A 15,780-nucleotide genomic window follows, 5' to 3' on the forward strand; every position below is an offset into this window, starting at 1 on the left:
TTATACTGTATGTGTTGTGTCTCACCAGCTGCCAGTGGAGCTAGCAGCAGACTCAGACAATGAAGAGGTTGGGGAGGAACTTGGGCTAATCCTGGAGTCTGGGGAAGGCTCTGATGGATGCTCTATGTTGGAAGCAGAGATAGAGCCAGGGCCATCCAACATTTCCCAGCTGGCTTTGGAGTCGGAGATAAGTGGGGAAGAAGAACAGCTGGGGACAGTTCCAGTTGTGCATATGCGCAAAGCTGTCAGGAGAAGAGAACTGAGGAACAGGAACTGACTTGGGAAAAAAGGCACACTTGGATGCTGAATGACCCTACCCTGGCTGGGGAATAAATAGAAACAAAAGGGGAGTGGTGATTGTAGGAGACAACAGTTCGTATTTCTTTCAGAATATTTGTTTATCGTGGTTCGTGCCTCAGAGACTGCTTGCCAGGAATTAATTTACAGCGTTGCTACTGGAAGCTTTCAGCCTGGTAATTATCCAAGGACTGATAAGGTCTGTTCTTGCAATTAATCCTTGGAAGGATTATTGCCTGGACTTTCTGTACGTGAATGCCATGAATTCACAGTAACTAAATAAAGAGGGTTTTTTGGGGATAAAGAGTCTGTTTCTTGGTTCTGCTAAGGCTGGATCAGAACAATATGGTACTTTTCTGCTGAATCTGCACAGGTTCTGCAGGCCACAGAAAAGAGCTTTAGGAATTCCATTCTTGTTGGCGTGTATGTATGTATGTATATATGTAAGTAACATTGGAAGGCACACACAGCTTTTTTCATGAGTGAGCAATGAGAGGGCCAAGATACTAGAATTTAATAGCAATTCTTTTAACATGGCAAACAAAAAAAAAGTCAAGGTATGTCTAGTTTAAGGAAGAGAAAGACTAAGGTGACATGACAGCAGTCTTCCAATGTTTGAGGAGGTGTCACAGAGAAGAGGGGATCCACCTATTTTCCAAAGCACCTTGAGGACAGAACAACTAAGGTAAATGGATGAAGGCTTATCAAAGAGAGATCCAATCTGCAACTAAGGAGAAATTTCCTGACAATGAGAACAATTAATCCGTGGAATGGCTGGCCTCAAGGAATTGTAGGTACAACCTCCATCACTGGAGGTTTTAAGATCTGGGACAGCCATTTGTTCAAAATAGTATAGGGTCTCTGGTTTCACAGTGGGCTGGACTAGAAAAGTTCCCTTTCAACTCTGTCAATGTGTGTTTCTTCATGAGGCAAAGTTAAGTCATAGACTGTGAGCCATTAGTGTCATGTTCGCCGATCGCAAAAAAGGAGACGCAAGACTCAGTGACCCTTTTAAAGCTCTTTTATTCAGTTCTGAGATCGGATCGGCTTTTCCTCGGATCGGTGGCGGCTTATATTGAACTTGCCTTGCCAGCCGCGGCCAATGACACCATTTCGAATCTCCCGCGATCGGTTTCCTCCAATCGCGGCCGATTCGCAACGGGCCAATCGCTGCGGCTCACTCAGCCAATCCGAGCGCCGTGCGTCCTGGCCAATCAGGACGAGGGGTTCCAAGAATGCAAATGTAGCAATACAGAACAATTAGGAATCTGGGTAATAAATAGTGCCAGGATGTAAGGCAAAGCTGAATATACTCCTCTAACCAATCACCCTGATTATATTCTTCAAACAAAGCAGGGAAAGGAAGAATTCTTGGAGTAAATAGGTTTCTGGATATTATTCATATTCTTGAACAGTTTTCTCAATCTGGCTGGAAGTTGCAGTTGAAGTCCAACATACTTGGAGGCAATTAGGTTGGAGAAAAAAGGTCTTTTTATAAGAATGGAGTTACGAACACAAGTCACCACTTGCCAAACACTATCAGGGCTGGTTTAAGACAATTTGCTAGTTTTCTGCTTTGTAATGAGTCACCAGGATAAGTCTCTTGCAGAGCAATTTTGCCAGAGATGCTGGATTCTACACTTTCATCCTCCAGAGCTCTATAGGCAGTTCTCAACATACAACCACAATTGGAAACAGAACTTCCAAAAGTAAGTTGTTAAGTGAGCAGTGCTCAATTTTACACCCTTTTTCCTATGTCCATTAAGTAAACCCAACTTCCCCCATTGACTTGGCTCATCTAAACCCAGTTGTGAAGGTTGCAAATGGCCTTCATATGACCTCAGGATGCTGTAACCGTCATAAATATATGCTGGTTGGATGTGCCAAACACCCAAATCACAATGATGTGATCGTGAGGGATACCGTGATGGTTATAAATGTGAGAACAAGTTATAAGTCAGTTATTTTTCAGTGCTGTGAAAACTTCTAATGGTTGCTAAACAAATTGTCATAAGCTAAGGGCTACCTATATTGGTGCTAAAGAAGGGCTGTCTTATATTTTTGAGGGTTTGGGACAAGGTTCTATGTTATCCAAAGATGGTATTTTTCTTGGACACAAAATCCAACCTCTCTCAACCAGCGCTGTCAGTTCTGATGTGGGCTGATGGGAGATTCACTCCAGCACTTTAAGAGGGCACCATCTTGAGGAGAGTAAAAAAAACAGACAGTCATCAGTGCACAACTTCATAATTTTATACAACTTCATACACAAACCTTTAAAAATTCAGATTTATTTATTGTTGTTTTAATAATTTCCAGCAGGCACATTAGTCAGGGGTGGTGGCAAACCAACAACAAAATATTGATGGTATCTCCCATACAGTATTTCTCTCTCTGAAAGAGAATATCTAAAGCAAAATGCCATACATTACCAACATCTCTTTGCTTCTGTTTTTTTTTTTTGCAATACTGAAAACATATTTGAAAAGCACATGACACACAAAGCTGACACATTGCATTCTTATATTACTTCCATATCAATGCAGTTGTGATGATTCCATTCAAGGAATGATTTGATGAGCATTCTCTGAATATATAACTGCTTTCAGAACTAATTCCCAGTGCAATATGATATATTCATCTAGATAGAAACTGTTTTCAATTATTCAATTATTCAAAATAAAAACATTCCAATACTAATCTATAACCTTTGTGCCACAGGCTGAAAAGTATACAGATAAAAGTAATTTTTCCACACTGCCCATTTAAACAATATTGCTAAGACATCAGGTATAAATTAGAAATATTTCCAGTAATCATTTTTAAAAATTGATTTTCAATTTAAGGTTCCTATGAAATTTCCAACAGCAGTAATAATCATTTATGGTACTCAGTTTTTATTCTGAATTTGCTTTGGGAAAGTAGTGACAATATTATTTGGTTTCTCCTTCTGTTATCTGGACATTTGTTCTGCCACTGTATGCTATGGTATGCCTAGTGTCAGTGGGTTAGTGAACACTCTGTAATTAGCCAACCTGAGTATTGAGTAGACTGAGTACTCAAGAAGACAATTTGACAAAGAACTTTCTGAAGTTAGATAAAAGTCTGTCTTTTCAGAGGAATCATAAGGACAATTGAAAAACAGATTGAATGGGATAGCCACTGAAATGGCATAGAACAGTAAAATAATTTCCTCAGAACTCAACCAATATAGTGGAAGTAAATTTTGTGGAGTTCTGAATTAAATATATGTAAGAATGAACTTCCAAATACACACATTGACTTTTTAAATCTGGATATAGCTAGTGTTGCAGTTTGGTGTGTGTGTGTGTGTGTGTGTGTTGGAAAATAACACCCCAAACAAAACGCAACTTTAGCAAAAGTCTTCTAATTTAATATTAATGGGGTATGGGACCCACTGCCAGAGCCACAAAATTGAAGAGCACATTGCTAGACCTGGGAAAATATAAATGTTTGCAGGTTATTATCTGCTGTTATGCAGATTTATTTGAAATTAACAGTGCAATTAGTGCAATCACTTTTTAGAATAAATCCTGGTTATACTGATTATTGCAACCTGGGACATACAGTAGAGGGAGGGGGGATTGTTATTTTTGTACCATAGTCTATTTTGCCTACAATCTTTGTGCAGTAGGCATAAGCTCTTCCTTTCTTTGTTAATTCTGTTACAAGCTGAAAGTTGGGCTTTTTCCAAAAAGCAACTTCTTTCTCGATGTGCCTTTTATAAATATGTTTTTATTGACTTCTTTGAAAATGTACAAAATTATTGCAAACTGTCAAGTTTTAAAAACCCTTGAAGTTTGTTAGAAAAAAGGGGTAAGGAAGGACAAAATTATAGATTATTATCCTGTGACTGTTGGGTTCTCCTAAGAAAGAGATTTGTATATGTGTGAATTTGTGTATATTCATTCATTCATTCATTTTTCTTAACCTTTGTCCAACTTGGTAGTAAGGTCTGTTCTTTTGCACTGCACTTGTCTACTCCACACAACAAAGCCATCAATGCATGATGCATGGGAAAGTTTTGCTTGTTAGCTCTCTTGTTGCAGAACCTGACCTGCTTGGAGAATGATTGGCCCAAGATCACCCATTGGCTTCCATGCCCAAGGGCAAGTAGAATCACAGTCTTCATGCTCCATGTCCAACATCTTTACTGCTACATCACATACACACAGGCTCTCAAAGGCTTAATGACTCAAGCACTTTCTTGGACTTTGGGTGATGTGCATTTCCCAGCTCCTCCTGGGACTTAATGAATACTATAAGCTTGTTTACTGTGAAGCTTTACAAGGGTCTGCTCAAAGTCTACCCTGTTTATTGAAGATTGCCAAGACTTTAATAGCAGCTTCAGCTGCATGCAGACACTGACTTTGCATGACATACTGTATCAGAAACTTGCTAAGCACATTTTAGCCTGTCTTATATGCACAGCCTGTACTGTATTCCTGTTTTACACTTCAGTGTGTCTTGTAAAACCTAGAAAGTTGGATTAACTAAGTAACTGGCTACATGTGTTATGGGAGTTATTAAGAGGCAAAAATGTTTATTCATAATTTATACAATCTGGTGTGCTCTGGAAATATTGGGATTTAATGTTCATAAACCACAGGTTTCATAAGGTTTAGTGACTGAGGGTTAAATGCACTTGTGGAAATCCTGCACTAGCTGGATTTTGCACATCTTTATTTTTGCGGGGTTGAATGTAACTAGAGAGGAAGAGAGAACAATATTCTTGGTTCTCAAAGTAAAGTTCCATATATTGTATCTTGTTTTACTTTCGTTCCTCTCCAAGAGGTTAATACCATAAAAGAGGGGCATGAAATTCTTTATTACAATGTTCAACATTCTTCCTTCCTATCAGCAATACCTTGTTTGAAAGATAAGATTGTTGCCTATGTTTGAACAGTAGGTATGTTTATAACTGCAAGTCAAAAGGAAATTTTTATTTCTAATGTATTGGAAAGCTTCCTTCCTTGTAAAAGCAGCGTAAAGCACATTAACAGCAGTCTTTTGTATAGCTCATGAATACAGGCTATGGCAGCAAGCTTTGAATAAATTATTATATGTGGCAGAGCAGCATTTCAGAGGTTAGAAATTTCCCTTTATCACTCATTGCTAGGATGGATGTATTGAGATGTGAATTATGGGGTGAGAACAGGTTTCCAAGATGGAAGCCTATCTGTGAAATGTAGGAGGGCATATTCTGACCTTGATTAGAGACCTACATTTTGAATTATCACTGTGTTCTATGTCTGGACTGAATGTATGACAAACAGGAACTGTTGCAGAGTGAGAGCTTTTCTGTTGCTTTCTTTACATGGAATTGTTACATGAGGAGCAGACTGTACCATAATGTTATTTCCTTTGTCTTGGATTTGCAGCTAAAGAAAACAAGCATCAAGAATATTGCAGGCTTTTTGGCCTTGACCAACAAGGATGCGAACTGAAAAATAAATCCGACCAGGAACAAGAGGGTTATAATATGAGGAATGATTGTTTATAAGAGCCCAGCGCCCTCAGGGAAATCTTTAGAATATATAATATATAGAATAACAGAGTTGGAAGGGACCTTGGAGGTCTTCTAGTCCAACCCCCTGGTCAGGCAGGAAACCTATACCATTTCAAACAAATGGGTATCCAATCTCTTCTTAAAAACTTACAGCGTTGGAGCATTCACAGGTTCTGGAGGCAAGTTGTTCCACTGATTAATTGTTTTTTTCAGGAAATTTCTCCTTAATTCTATGTTGCTTCTTTCCTTTATTAGTTTCCACCCATTGTTTCTTGTCCTGCCCTCAGGTGCTTTGGAGAATAGCTTGACTCCTTCTTCTTTGTGGCAGCCCCTGAGAACACTGCTATCATGTCACTCCTAGTCCTTCTTTTAATTAAACTAGATATACCCAATTCCAGCAACTGATCTTCATGTTTTAGCCTCCAGTCCCCTAATCATCTTTGTTGCTCTTCTCTGAATTTCTAGAGTCTGAACATCTTTTTATATCTTTTTATTTTCTTGATTTGTTTTTAAAAAATTAACTTTTTGTCTAACTTTTTATCTAGAACTTTTTATCAAAGTTCTAACACAAGTTAAGATAAAATGTCCTGAATCCCTTCCAGTGGTGGGATTCAATTTTTTTTACTACAGGATCTGTGGGTGTGGCTTGGTGGGTGTGACAGGGGAAGGATACTGTGAAATCTCCAGTCAGAGGTGGGATTTGCCGGTTCTCCAAACAACTCAAAATTTCTGCTACCGGTTCTCCAGAACTGGTCAGAACCTGCTGAATACCACCTCTGATCCCTATTTTCTGGTTTAGATTCAGCCCATGGCTAGACCAGCAGCAATCATGAGGGAGATATAGGATGACCGTGGCCTTCTTCCATTTGATTCCTGGATTTCTTAGCAGATCATGGAATCTTTTGGGAGCACTGGAGAGAGTTGAATGTTAGAAGTGTTGCTTTGTAATTATTCTGCTCATACCTTATTGGATGCTATCAAAATGGGTTATTAGGAGATATCCCTTCAATCCTTTGGGGCTTCTTCCAGGGAAGAGTGTCCTCGAGATCCTTCTTATCTATCATATTATCAACAATCTATATAGAGCTATTGAAAAGTAATTGTTGATATACGAGTTTGGAATGGTACACCACCGGTAAGGTACATATTTCCTGGAACTCTGACATGAGTCTCTCCAGAGCACTGCAGTTTGATGAAGGAAAACAGGCTGAAGTTGAATTTGGACAAAATTCAATTGCTGCTAATTTCAGGGCTAGATTTCAGAGTTCAAGGAACCTGGCTATTTTGGAAAGGACTAAATTTCCCCTTAGAGAACAGTTTCCCCCAGATTTAGTATTTTTGCTAGACAGCCACATAACATTTGTGGCAAAGCTGACCTTTTATCAGCTTGGTTGGTAAACTAGCTGCACCCTTAGTTAGAGAAGGGAGACCTACGGGAGTGTGATGTCATCACTTGTTGAAACAACAGCATTGATTGGTAGTTGTTTTCTGAGTCTAATTCAAAATATTCACAGATGTGCAGTGAATTTTTTAGGAATGAGGCCCAAGTTACTTGCAGTTCGCAATGCACTGTCGGGTCCCCACGGAACGCTTCTGCGGTTTCTGCTACCAGTTATATCTAACCACCACAGCAATGTTTGCATTTTCTGGGTATGGTTATTATCGTGGAATAAACAAATCTTTGGAGTTGAGAAAGGAAAACATTGTGTACAACGAGACCGCAGACACGGTTATTTATTGTGAGAAGAGGAACAACACCACAAGAAAGATTGTGGTCCTTTCTACAGATCCTCTTCAACTTTTACTTTTGAGTTCAACAACCATGCATATGGCTCATGTTCGCCGATACACATTAAATACCCTGTCTATAAAACAAATATTACAATAAATAAATTCTACGAAGGAAGATAGCTCAACGCGTACACGAGAATCTGTGGGGGGGGGGTATTTACATTTGTGAAAAACTGAAATACTCTTTTACAAAGGGAAGCCGATAAGAAAGCAAATTAATTAAATTGTATTAGCCTCTAAGCACTCTGGCACTACATATCCCATGATACATCGCGACGCGGCACATGCGACAGTTTGAGATTATACTCCGCCCCGCTTCCTAACACGTGGGAAGCATCGAAAGAAAGATTTTCCGGGTCAGAATGCTGCAGAGAATCGTGGTGAGGGCAAATGCGTGTGTAGGAAGCTTTGCGGGAGCGGGTCCACCCGTATTTGCGGGTGGCAATGACCTAGGGCGCTCGGATGGTGAAAACCAGAAGCGGGAGATGAAATAAATCTTAACCACCCCACCCCTGCCCCCGTAGTAAAATACACTGGATCGGTATAGTCATACTCTAATTATGCTGCCACATTATATAAAATCTGGTACCTACTTTTTCTCTGTAGCTTTCTGTAGTTTTGTTTAATCTCTTTGAAGATACTCATCTAATGGTTCCCGCTTTTTGTGGCAGCATAGGTAACATGGTGCAACATGTTATTTATATTTTCTGTCCTGAAATTACACATCTTCAAGTATGTAATGTGATTAGAGGTTGATCATTATGCAAATAGATAACAATAACTACTTAAATTACCTTTTCTCAGCTGTCACTGCAGATGAGAATTGTGGGAGTAATTTGATGTACATCTGTATCATGTCAGATTACTCTTACAGGATGCTCTTTCTGATTTTATACAGTTACCCTTCTCATACTTTCCTGCCCTTCTAGATAGTAGGCCAGAGTTACATTGGTAGGTTAGTTACTTTGGTAAGTCAGGTGGCATATAAATAGATTTAAAACAGTGCATTAGGTTTTCTAGATAAAAACAACCCAGAGAACTAATTTTTTGCTTAGCTCTTTGAAGTCTTTTCACGCAGACAAGATATTTTGCTCTCTTTGACTTTCAGGATGTGAATTTGTATACTTGGAGGTAGAGGAGGAAGGCAAGTTTTTTGTTAACATTTGAGAAAGACCCAACTAGGAATGAGAACCAGGCTGAGATGATACATCAAAAATGGTACACAAATGAAAATGTATTTAACTACTCATTCTTCTTCCTAGCACCCTATACGGCTGGGATGTCACAAGCTCTCTTTGTCCCAGAAGCTCCATCAAACTCCCAGGAGTTACATTCCTCTCATCCCTATTGTAGTGGAACAGACGGTAAGTGGGCATCATTTTCTAAATATGATAAAGGAAGCAGACAAGAAACTAGACTTTTGGCAGGTAACATTTTACTTCAGGCACATGGTAAGTCATTGGGGAAAAGGGAAAGACTGGAAGCATGGTGTGGACACATCAATGCAACATTAAAGATCTAATGAAAATTCTTCAGAAATATAGATTGATTGATCTGGCATTCCATTCCTTTTATATTCCTTGACAAAATGCTCCTTACTGAATGATGAGATAAATTATTGTCTGTATATTTTGCCTTCTATTACCTTTCATTGTTATGAAAAGAAGAATCATGAATTGTTACCAGAAAATGTTACCAGAAAATGGACTAACTCTGCTTAACAATCCTTTATAGTTGGAAAGCTCTGTTTTGATCATTGATCCTTCTTTCAACTCCCTTATACATAGCTCTATTGATCTTTCAGGGCTGCTTAACTCTAATTCTATGTGAAGAATCTTGCCTCAGTTAACCTGAGCAGTAAACAGTTTATTTATATGTCAGAGTCCTCTTGCAGAATATCAGGATTCTTTTCCACTCTTGTATTTGGAGTATACTTGTCCTGACCTTTAGTCTGTTTCAGGGCCGTGGTGAGCGAGCCTATGACATCTACTCTCGCCTTCTGAAAGAGCGCATTGTCTGTGTGATGGGACCGGTAAGTGTATGAAATATTTCCACAATAAGCAATAAGACCAGACTGTCCAATATTTTGAGGAATTTGTGCTGAAGAATAGGTTTCTACTATTCATAAATGAAACATGTGTGAGTGGTGCTTGTTGAAATTTTGCTGAAAAATAGCATGAGAAAGCTTCCTTATACCAACAGATAAGTCTTAGGTTATTCAATAACTAGCAAATCCAGAGAAAATTGTGCAGACTTAAAAATATGCGAAGTTTTGTAATAAGCATATATAGTGCAGGATTTGGAGTATTTTTAACCATATTAATTTTTTAACCTCTAAGTACTTGTAATATTGGCTTTCCTTAGAAAATTGATTTCCAATTATTCACTTTTTAAAATGGCCCTCGAATTTTAAATAATGTTTGTCTTTGAAAGCCAGATTTGGGCCACCATCTTGAAGCCAACTTCTCTCTCTTTAGAGCAGGGCTGTCAAACTCTTGGGCTGGATGCGTCCTATGCTGCTCATGCCCAGTTTAGCAAAGGGGGAAAAAGTCCCAATACATCATGGGATGACGATGTGAGTTTGACACCCCTGCTTTAGAGGAACTGAGCTGGTGAGAGTTCCTTTCTGGTTTTGGCTGCCCACTTCAAAGAAAGCAAAAAGAATGGGAAATTGAGTTTATTATTCATGCTATAATCTTTGTGTGATCCCTATACAGATTGATGATGGTATTGCAAGCTTGGTCATTGCACAACTGCTTTTCTTGCAGTCAGAAAGCAATAAGAAGCCCATTCATATGTACATAAATAGCCCAGGTGAGTGATATTCAACATGAAGGTGCTACAGAGGAATGCATTCTCTCCTTGCTAGCAACTCCACCTACTTGTATCTTTTGTTTTTCTCAAATACATAGGGTTAGTTGCTTTTTAATATAATGCCCTCCAGGTGTGCTGAATTACAACTCTTGCTGTATCTCAGCCACCACTGGTCATACTGGCTGGGATGTAATCCATTTGGAGATTGCTAAATCGGGCAAGGCCATTTTGGTCCACAGAGTTACAATTAACATTTTCCCAGTATGGCAGTGAATTCTGTGATGGAAACACAAACAATTGTGATCTGTTTTAATTTCTCCCTATTTCTTAAAGAGTGCTTCCCCATTATTGTCTGCTGTGTTTCAGTCAAAAGAGGCGAATTACTTACTATGATCTTGTGTTTCTTGTTCTGCTTTAGAGTGCAGAACTCTTGCTACTGAAAAATTGTGAAGTTGAGATTGGGGATGCTCAGTTTTCTGTGTACAAGTCATCTCTCCCCAAGATATAATAATAGCTATACCATATCATAAACTTATCACATTGGCTGGTTTTGTAGAGCACACACAAGCCATTAACTTTTTTTCAGCCTGGTATGTGTACAAATCCAGTCATGTTTCAAGACAAGCATGTATTTAATTGTCACAATCTTTCCTTACTTTGCATCCCTTTAAAAATAGCCCTTGTTTGTTTAATGAACATTTGAAGTTACAACACAAAAAGTAGAACTTGTCCTCATCATAGTAATGGTCATATGATCAAAATTGGGGCAACTAGCATATGTTTAGGATGGTTACAATATCTCAGGATCAAGTGATTGCCACTTGTGATCTTTTTAGCCAGCTTCCAACAAGCAAGGTCAAAGAGAGAAGCTAGATTTACTTAACCATGGTTATTTACTTAATAAATGTGGCAAAAATTCTGGGTGCAATTCATCACCTCGCTTAATGAAGAAAGTTCTAGTCTCAGTTGTGGTTGTAAGTTGGGAACTACTTTTATTCTGCTTATAAGCTTTCTTAGGTATCTTCAAAAATGATGGTGGGGGGGTTAATTTTGAAAATTTAGGTTACTATAACATTACCACTTAGACTTATATATCACTTTATAGCTCTCTCTAAGTGGTTTACAGAATCAGCATATTGCCCCCAATCTGGGTCCTCATTTTACCCACCTCAGAAGGATGGAAGGCTGAGTCAACCTTGAGCCTAGTGGGATTCGATCTGCCAAATTGCAGGCAGCTGGCTGTGAGCAGAAGTAGTTCGCAGTACTGCACTCTAACCACTGCGCCACCGTGTCTCTTCTACTAAGCCTGTTCTATCCTTATCTGAGAATCACTATAATGGAATAAACTTGGTTCTCCCTGTAGGTGGTACAGTGACATCAGGATTAGCTATTTATGACACCATGCAGTACATCCTGAACCCTATTTGCACATGGTGTGTGGGACAGGCAGCCAGTATGGGCTCTCTGCTGCTGGCTGCAGGATCACCAGGCATGCGCCACTCCCTACCCAACTCCCGCATTATGATCCATCAGCCCTCAGGTGGGGCCCGGGTAAGTTTGGCCTTGCTGCTTCCAATTAGAGATGTCTGTATATCCCCACATAGCCATTGTGATTATAACTGGCACTGGTCTCATGAAGTTAGAAATGGAGGTGGGCAGGTACATGAAAGATCATGATCCCCTCACATACCTCTGGTCCTTAGTGATGATTAAGATGTGTTCGCAGGCAGCCATCCATATTTTCTGTCCGCTTCCACTTAACAGGGCCAAGCTACAGACATTGCCATCCAAGCTGAAGAAATCCTCAAACTGAAGAAACAGATCAATGGCATCTACGCCAAACACACCAAGCAGAACCTGGATGTGATTGGTAAGCACTTTCATTCCCTTGAAGCAGTCAATGTTCCACTGCAGGAAGAAGGGCTGGGGAAGAGCCAGTCTTGGGAGCAGTTGCAAGTAGCTGAGTATAGGAAGGCCAACCTCCTGCCTAAATTGTTTCCCAGTTTTAAAAGTCAGCTTGTTCAGACTGCAGTGTGATAAGACAGGAGCCCTTCGTTACACCACTTTCCATCTGTTCTTCACTTGGGCACCTAGATGAATTTCATGGTTTGGGAGAGATGCCTTTTCTGCAATTAACAAAGTTCTTTCTTTCCTCTCAGAAATTTCTGTCTTTCTAAAGCTGCCCAAATTTATATACTTAGCTTTGAAGGCTTGCATGGGAGTAAATATATATAGGCACATCAGTAAGTGTACTTGTGAGTTAATGATTATCTGTATTTAACCAAGATCATGTTAAAATGTGTTACCTTTACAGAGGCTGCAATGGAGAGAGATCGTTACATGAGCCCTGTGGAAGCCCAGGAATTTGGCATCTTAGACAAGGTGCTTGTCCATCCTCCACATGATGGTGAAGATGAACCGGAGCTGGTACAGAAAGAGACTCCACCTGTACCTATTATTTCCCCTTCCTCGGCTGAACCCTGAGGGATCTGTAGCCTTGTTTAGATGCGTTGTGGCATCATGGATTATAACAGTGAAGTGGAAATGGGGCTGGTTGATCAAACTCACTACAATTGCCAGGGAATGTCCATCTAACTAGCTCTTCTCCTAAGGAATGCTCCAAAGAAGCCACTTGACAATGTTTGTAAAAGCCAGTCTCTTGACCTTTTCACTCTGGGATCCAGTTGTTATCCTATCCTTATTTTCTTTCCTAATTCATAGTATTCTTTAAATAGATTGAAATTAAACCTTGACTTGTATGGTGTGGATATTCTTTATTTTTATTTCTAAAAATGTTCTGTAACATATAAAAGCCTATCCTGAGGCTCCCCCCCCCTCCACGCAATTTCTGGGTGTGTTGAGCACAGCTAGTTTAAAAATGCAACTTGTAGATTAAAACTATTTAGGTCATAAGTTGCAAAACAGACCATTTGTACACATAATGTCCATAGCAGAGTTTTCCCCCATCACCTTGATTAACTTCATCAATTGCTCTCTAACTATTGGGCAGGTACCTTTTCTTGATCTGAAATAGGTCCTCACTTGTTGTCCAAACTCCACTCCTACCAAATTCCTGCTCCAGTTGCAACTGGAAAACTCTTACCTGGTTTACAATTCTCTTATCACAGGCTCATGTAAAACGGGTATATTTTCCTATAACTGCAAGTAAGGCTTTTATGAAGCAGTGTATATTTATTACACCTTGTGCAAATATTCTTGTGACTTACATAAGAACGTGGAGAGTCATGTAGGTATTCACAGAAAAGTAAAAATGAAATACAAAGGAAAGTGAATACAAAGAACCAGGATTGTTAGTTTCTTCTTTATTCCTATGGCATCAGCCACAGTGGTTCTGTCTTGGCATACTTGTCATTCCTGAATGATCATTGAAAAATAGTTCTGTTTATTTGAGCTTGCAACCTTGCATCGTCATACAGTACATACTGTCAGAGTAAGCAGTTGCTCCTCCTAAACTGTTATGAAAGAAAACCATTTAGTAGGAAATGATAAAAGTAAGTTGGGCAATCTACTATGGTAGGACCCTAATTTTGGATTAAACATAGAGTTTTCATTCAGCACTAAGTCACAAGATAATTGTTTGGTTTCTGGTTGATATCTGGTAGAAACTCAACTGATTATTGCTATCAGTTGGCTATGAATCAAAGTTTAACAAGATAATATGAACAAGGTTCTAGATGAATATTTGTCTTTGGATATATTACATCAAGCAGTTGCAAAAGATGTCTGTGTAACAATTTCCTGGCTGTACCTACTTGGTCTTTTCTCTGGAGGGTTGTCCAAGTTTAAAGCTTTTCCAATTTTGGGCTCATGAATATTCTTGGAGCGTAGCCAATGTTCTTAGTCCATTGATACAAGGTAATTTGGGAAAAAGCTGGATCTCAATTCATGCTGCAAATTGGGAAGTTTTAAGTTCACATTTTATGGATGTTAGTATCTGAGGTTTATTTACATCTTCATTATTTAGAAAGAATGACCGTCCCAAGGTCACCCAGCTGGCTTTTATGCCCAAGGTGGGAATAGAGCTCAGGGTCTCTTTATTTCCAATTGGGTGCGTTAACCACTATGCTATCTCATCTTTCATTTAGAGCAAGCGTCCCCAAACTTGGCAACTTTAAGACTTGTGGACTTCAACTCCCAGAATTCCTCAGCCAGGAATTCTGGGAGTTGAAGTCCACAAATCTTAAAAGTTGCCACGTTTGGAGACCTGATTTAGGGGGTCAAGACATTGTACACAGCATTTCCTCTTTTTATTTTTCCCTACAACAATCCTGTGAAGTATAATATTGAGCTCATCCTGTGAACCTGGGCCTTCCTAGTCTTATCCCCTGCATGTGCTGCTTTTTGCTTTCAGATAGTCCTTGACTTAAAACCACAATTGAGCCCTAATTTTTTGTTGCTAAGTGAAAAATCTGGTAAGCAAATTTTGCCTCATTTCACAAAAGACAAAAGACATTTCACAGTGAATCACTGCAGTTGTTAAATTAGTAACGGTTGTAAAGTGATTCTGGTTTCTCCGTTGACTTTGCTTGTAAGAAGGTCATAAAAGGTAATCTCATGACCTCCGGCACTGCAACCTTCATAAATATGAGTCAGTTGCCAAGCATCTGAATTTTGATCATGTGATTATGGGGAAATACTGCAATGGTTGCAGGTGTGAAAAATCATAGGTCACTTTTTTTCAGTGTTATTGTAACTGAATGGCACTAAATGAACTGTCTAGGTCTAAATCTAGGACTACCTGTAATTGTTTTTCAGTAATGACCTTTATTTCTGCCCTGTATTTATTTCTTTCGCTGTTAAAAAAAAAAGACGTTCTTTAAAATAAATGGCGTCTAGTAGTTTAAAAATATGGCCTTGTATTCTCATCTCATGTCGTTCTAAGTTTTAAAACAGTTACTGCTATCTTGGCTCTTATCTTCCAAGTCCTTCCCTCGGCACATTCGATCTTTAAACTCAAGGGTTTCTCAAAGTTATTATTTTGGTTTTCTTGCGGTAGAGCAGATTGCGAAAATGCTCAGGTTGGTTCCCCCCCCGCCCCCCCGGCTGAAGGAAGACAATAAGCAGGTTGCTGTTTTCACGCTTTATGTACATCAAATCACCGATACCTAGCAAATCGAAGTTGTTGAACTACACATCCCAGCATGCCTGGGATGCAGACTCCCTCCCGAATCCGGACTTTATCCAATAGGGAATAGTGCGGCAGAAGGGCGGGGACTTTAGAAAAGGCGTTCGAAGGGACTTCAATTACAGGGTGGCGAGTCTCAGTTGGGGACGGCGTGGTGGGCTTTTTTTCATCAACCGGCATTGGGGGAAACTAAAGAGTCTAA

General features: G+C 39.5%; 1 protein-coding gene across 2 annotated transcripts; it reads left to right on the forward strand.

Annotated features, from left to right (window-relative positions):
* Positions 1-7,931: 7,931 nt before the first annotated feature.
* On the forward strand, positions 7,932-13,191 carry CLPP (caseinolytic mitochondrial matrix peptidase proteolytic subunit). 2 transcript variants are annotated; one of them, XM_026711425.2, is made up of 7 exons: positions 7,932-7,998; positions 8,881-8,982; positions 9,579-9,650; positions 10,336-10,432; positions 11,796-11,983; positions 12,197-12,302; positions 12,747-13,191. In XM_026711425.2, exons 1-7 carry the CDS (start codon positions 7,981-7,983, stop codon positions 12,914-12,916), a joined length of 753 nt encoding a protein of 250 aa, XP_026567210.1. In that variant the 5' UTR covers positions 7,932-7,980; the 3' UTR covers positions 12,917-13,191. The 2 variants fall into 2 exon arrangements, with proteins under 2 accessions (XP_026567210.1, XP_087782023.1); XM_087925897.1 differs by having other exon boundaries at positions 7,986-8,359.
* Positions 13,192-15,780: the final 2,589 nt, after the last annotated feature.

The sequence above is a fragment of the Pseudonaja textilis genome, chromosome 2 (genome assembly GCF_049901715.1).
Source record: "Pseudonaja textilis isolate UNSWEBS1 chromosome 2, rPseTex1.2, whole genome shotgun sequence".
NCBI classification, from domain to species: domain Eukaryota; kingdom Metazoa; phylum Chordata; class Lepidosauria; order Squamata; family Elapidae; genus Pseudonaja; species Pseudonaja textilis.

Bases quoted from the DNA above. Each gene is read 5' to 3' on its own strand.
- CLPP (XM_087925897.1), top strand. From the start codon at position 8,267: ATGGTTCCCGCTTTTTGTGGCAGCATAGGTAACATGGTGCAACATGTT. The intron at 10,433-11,795 runs GTGAGTGATATT...TTCTCCCTGTAG, and splicing joins TATGTACATAAATAGCCCAG to GTGGTACAGTGACATCAGGA. The intron at 12,303-12,746 runs GTAAGCACTTTC...TTACCTTTACAG, and splicing joins GCAGAACCTGGATGTGATTG to AGGCTGCAATGGAGAGAGAT.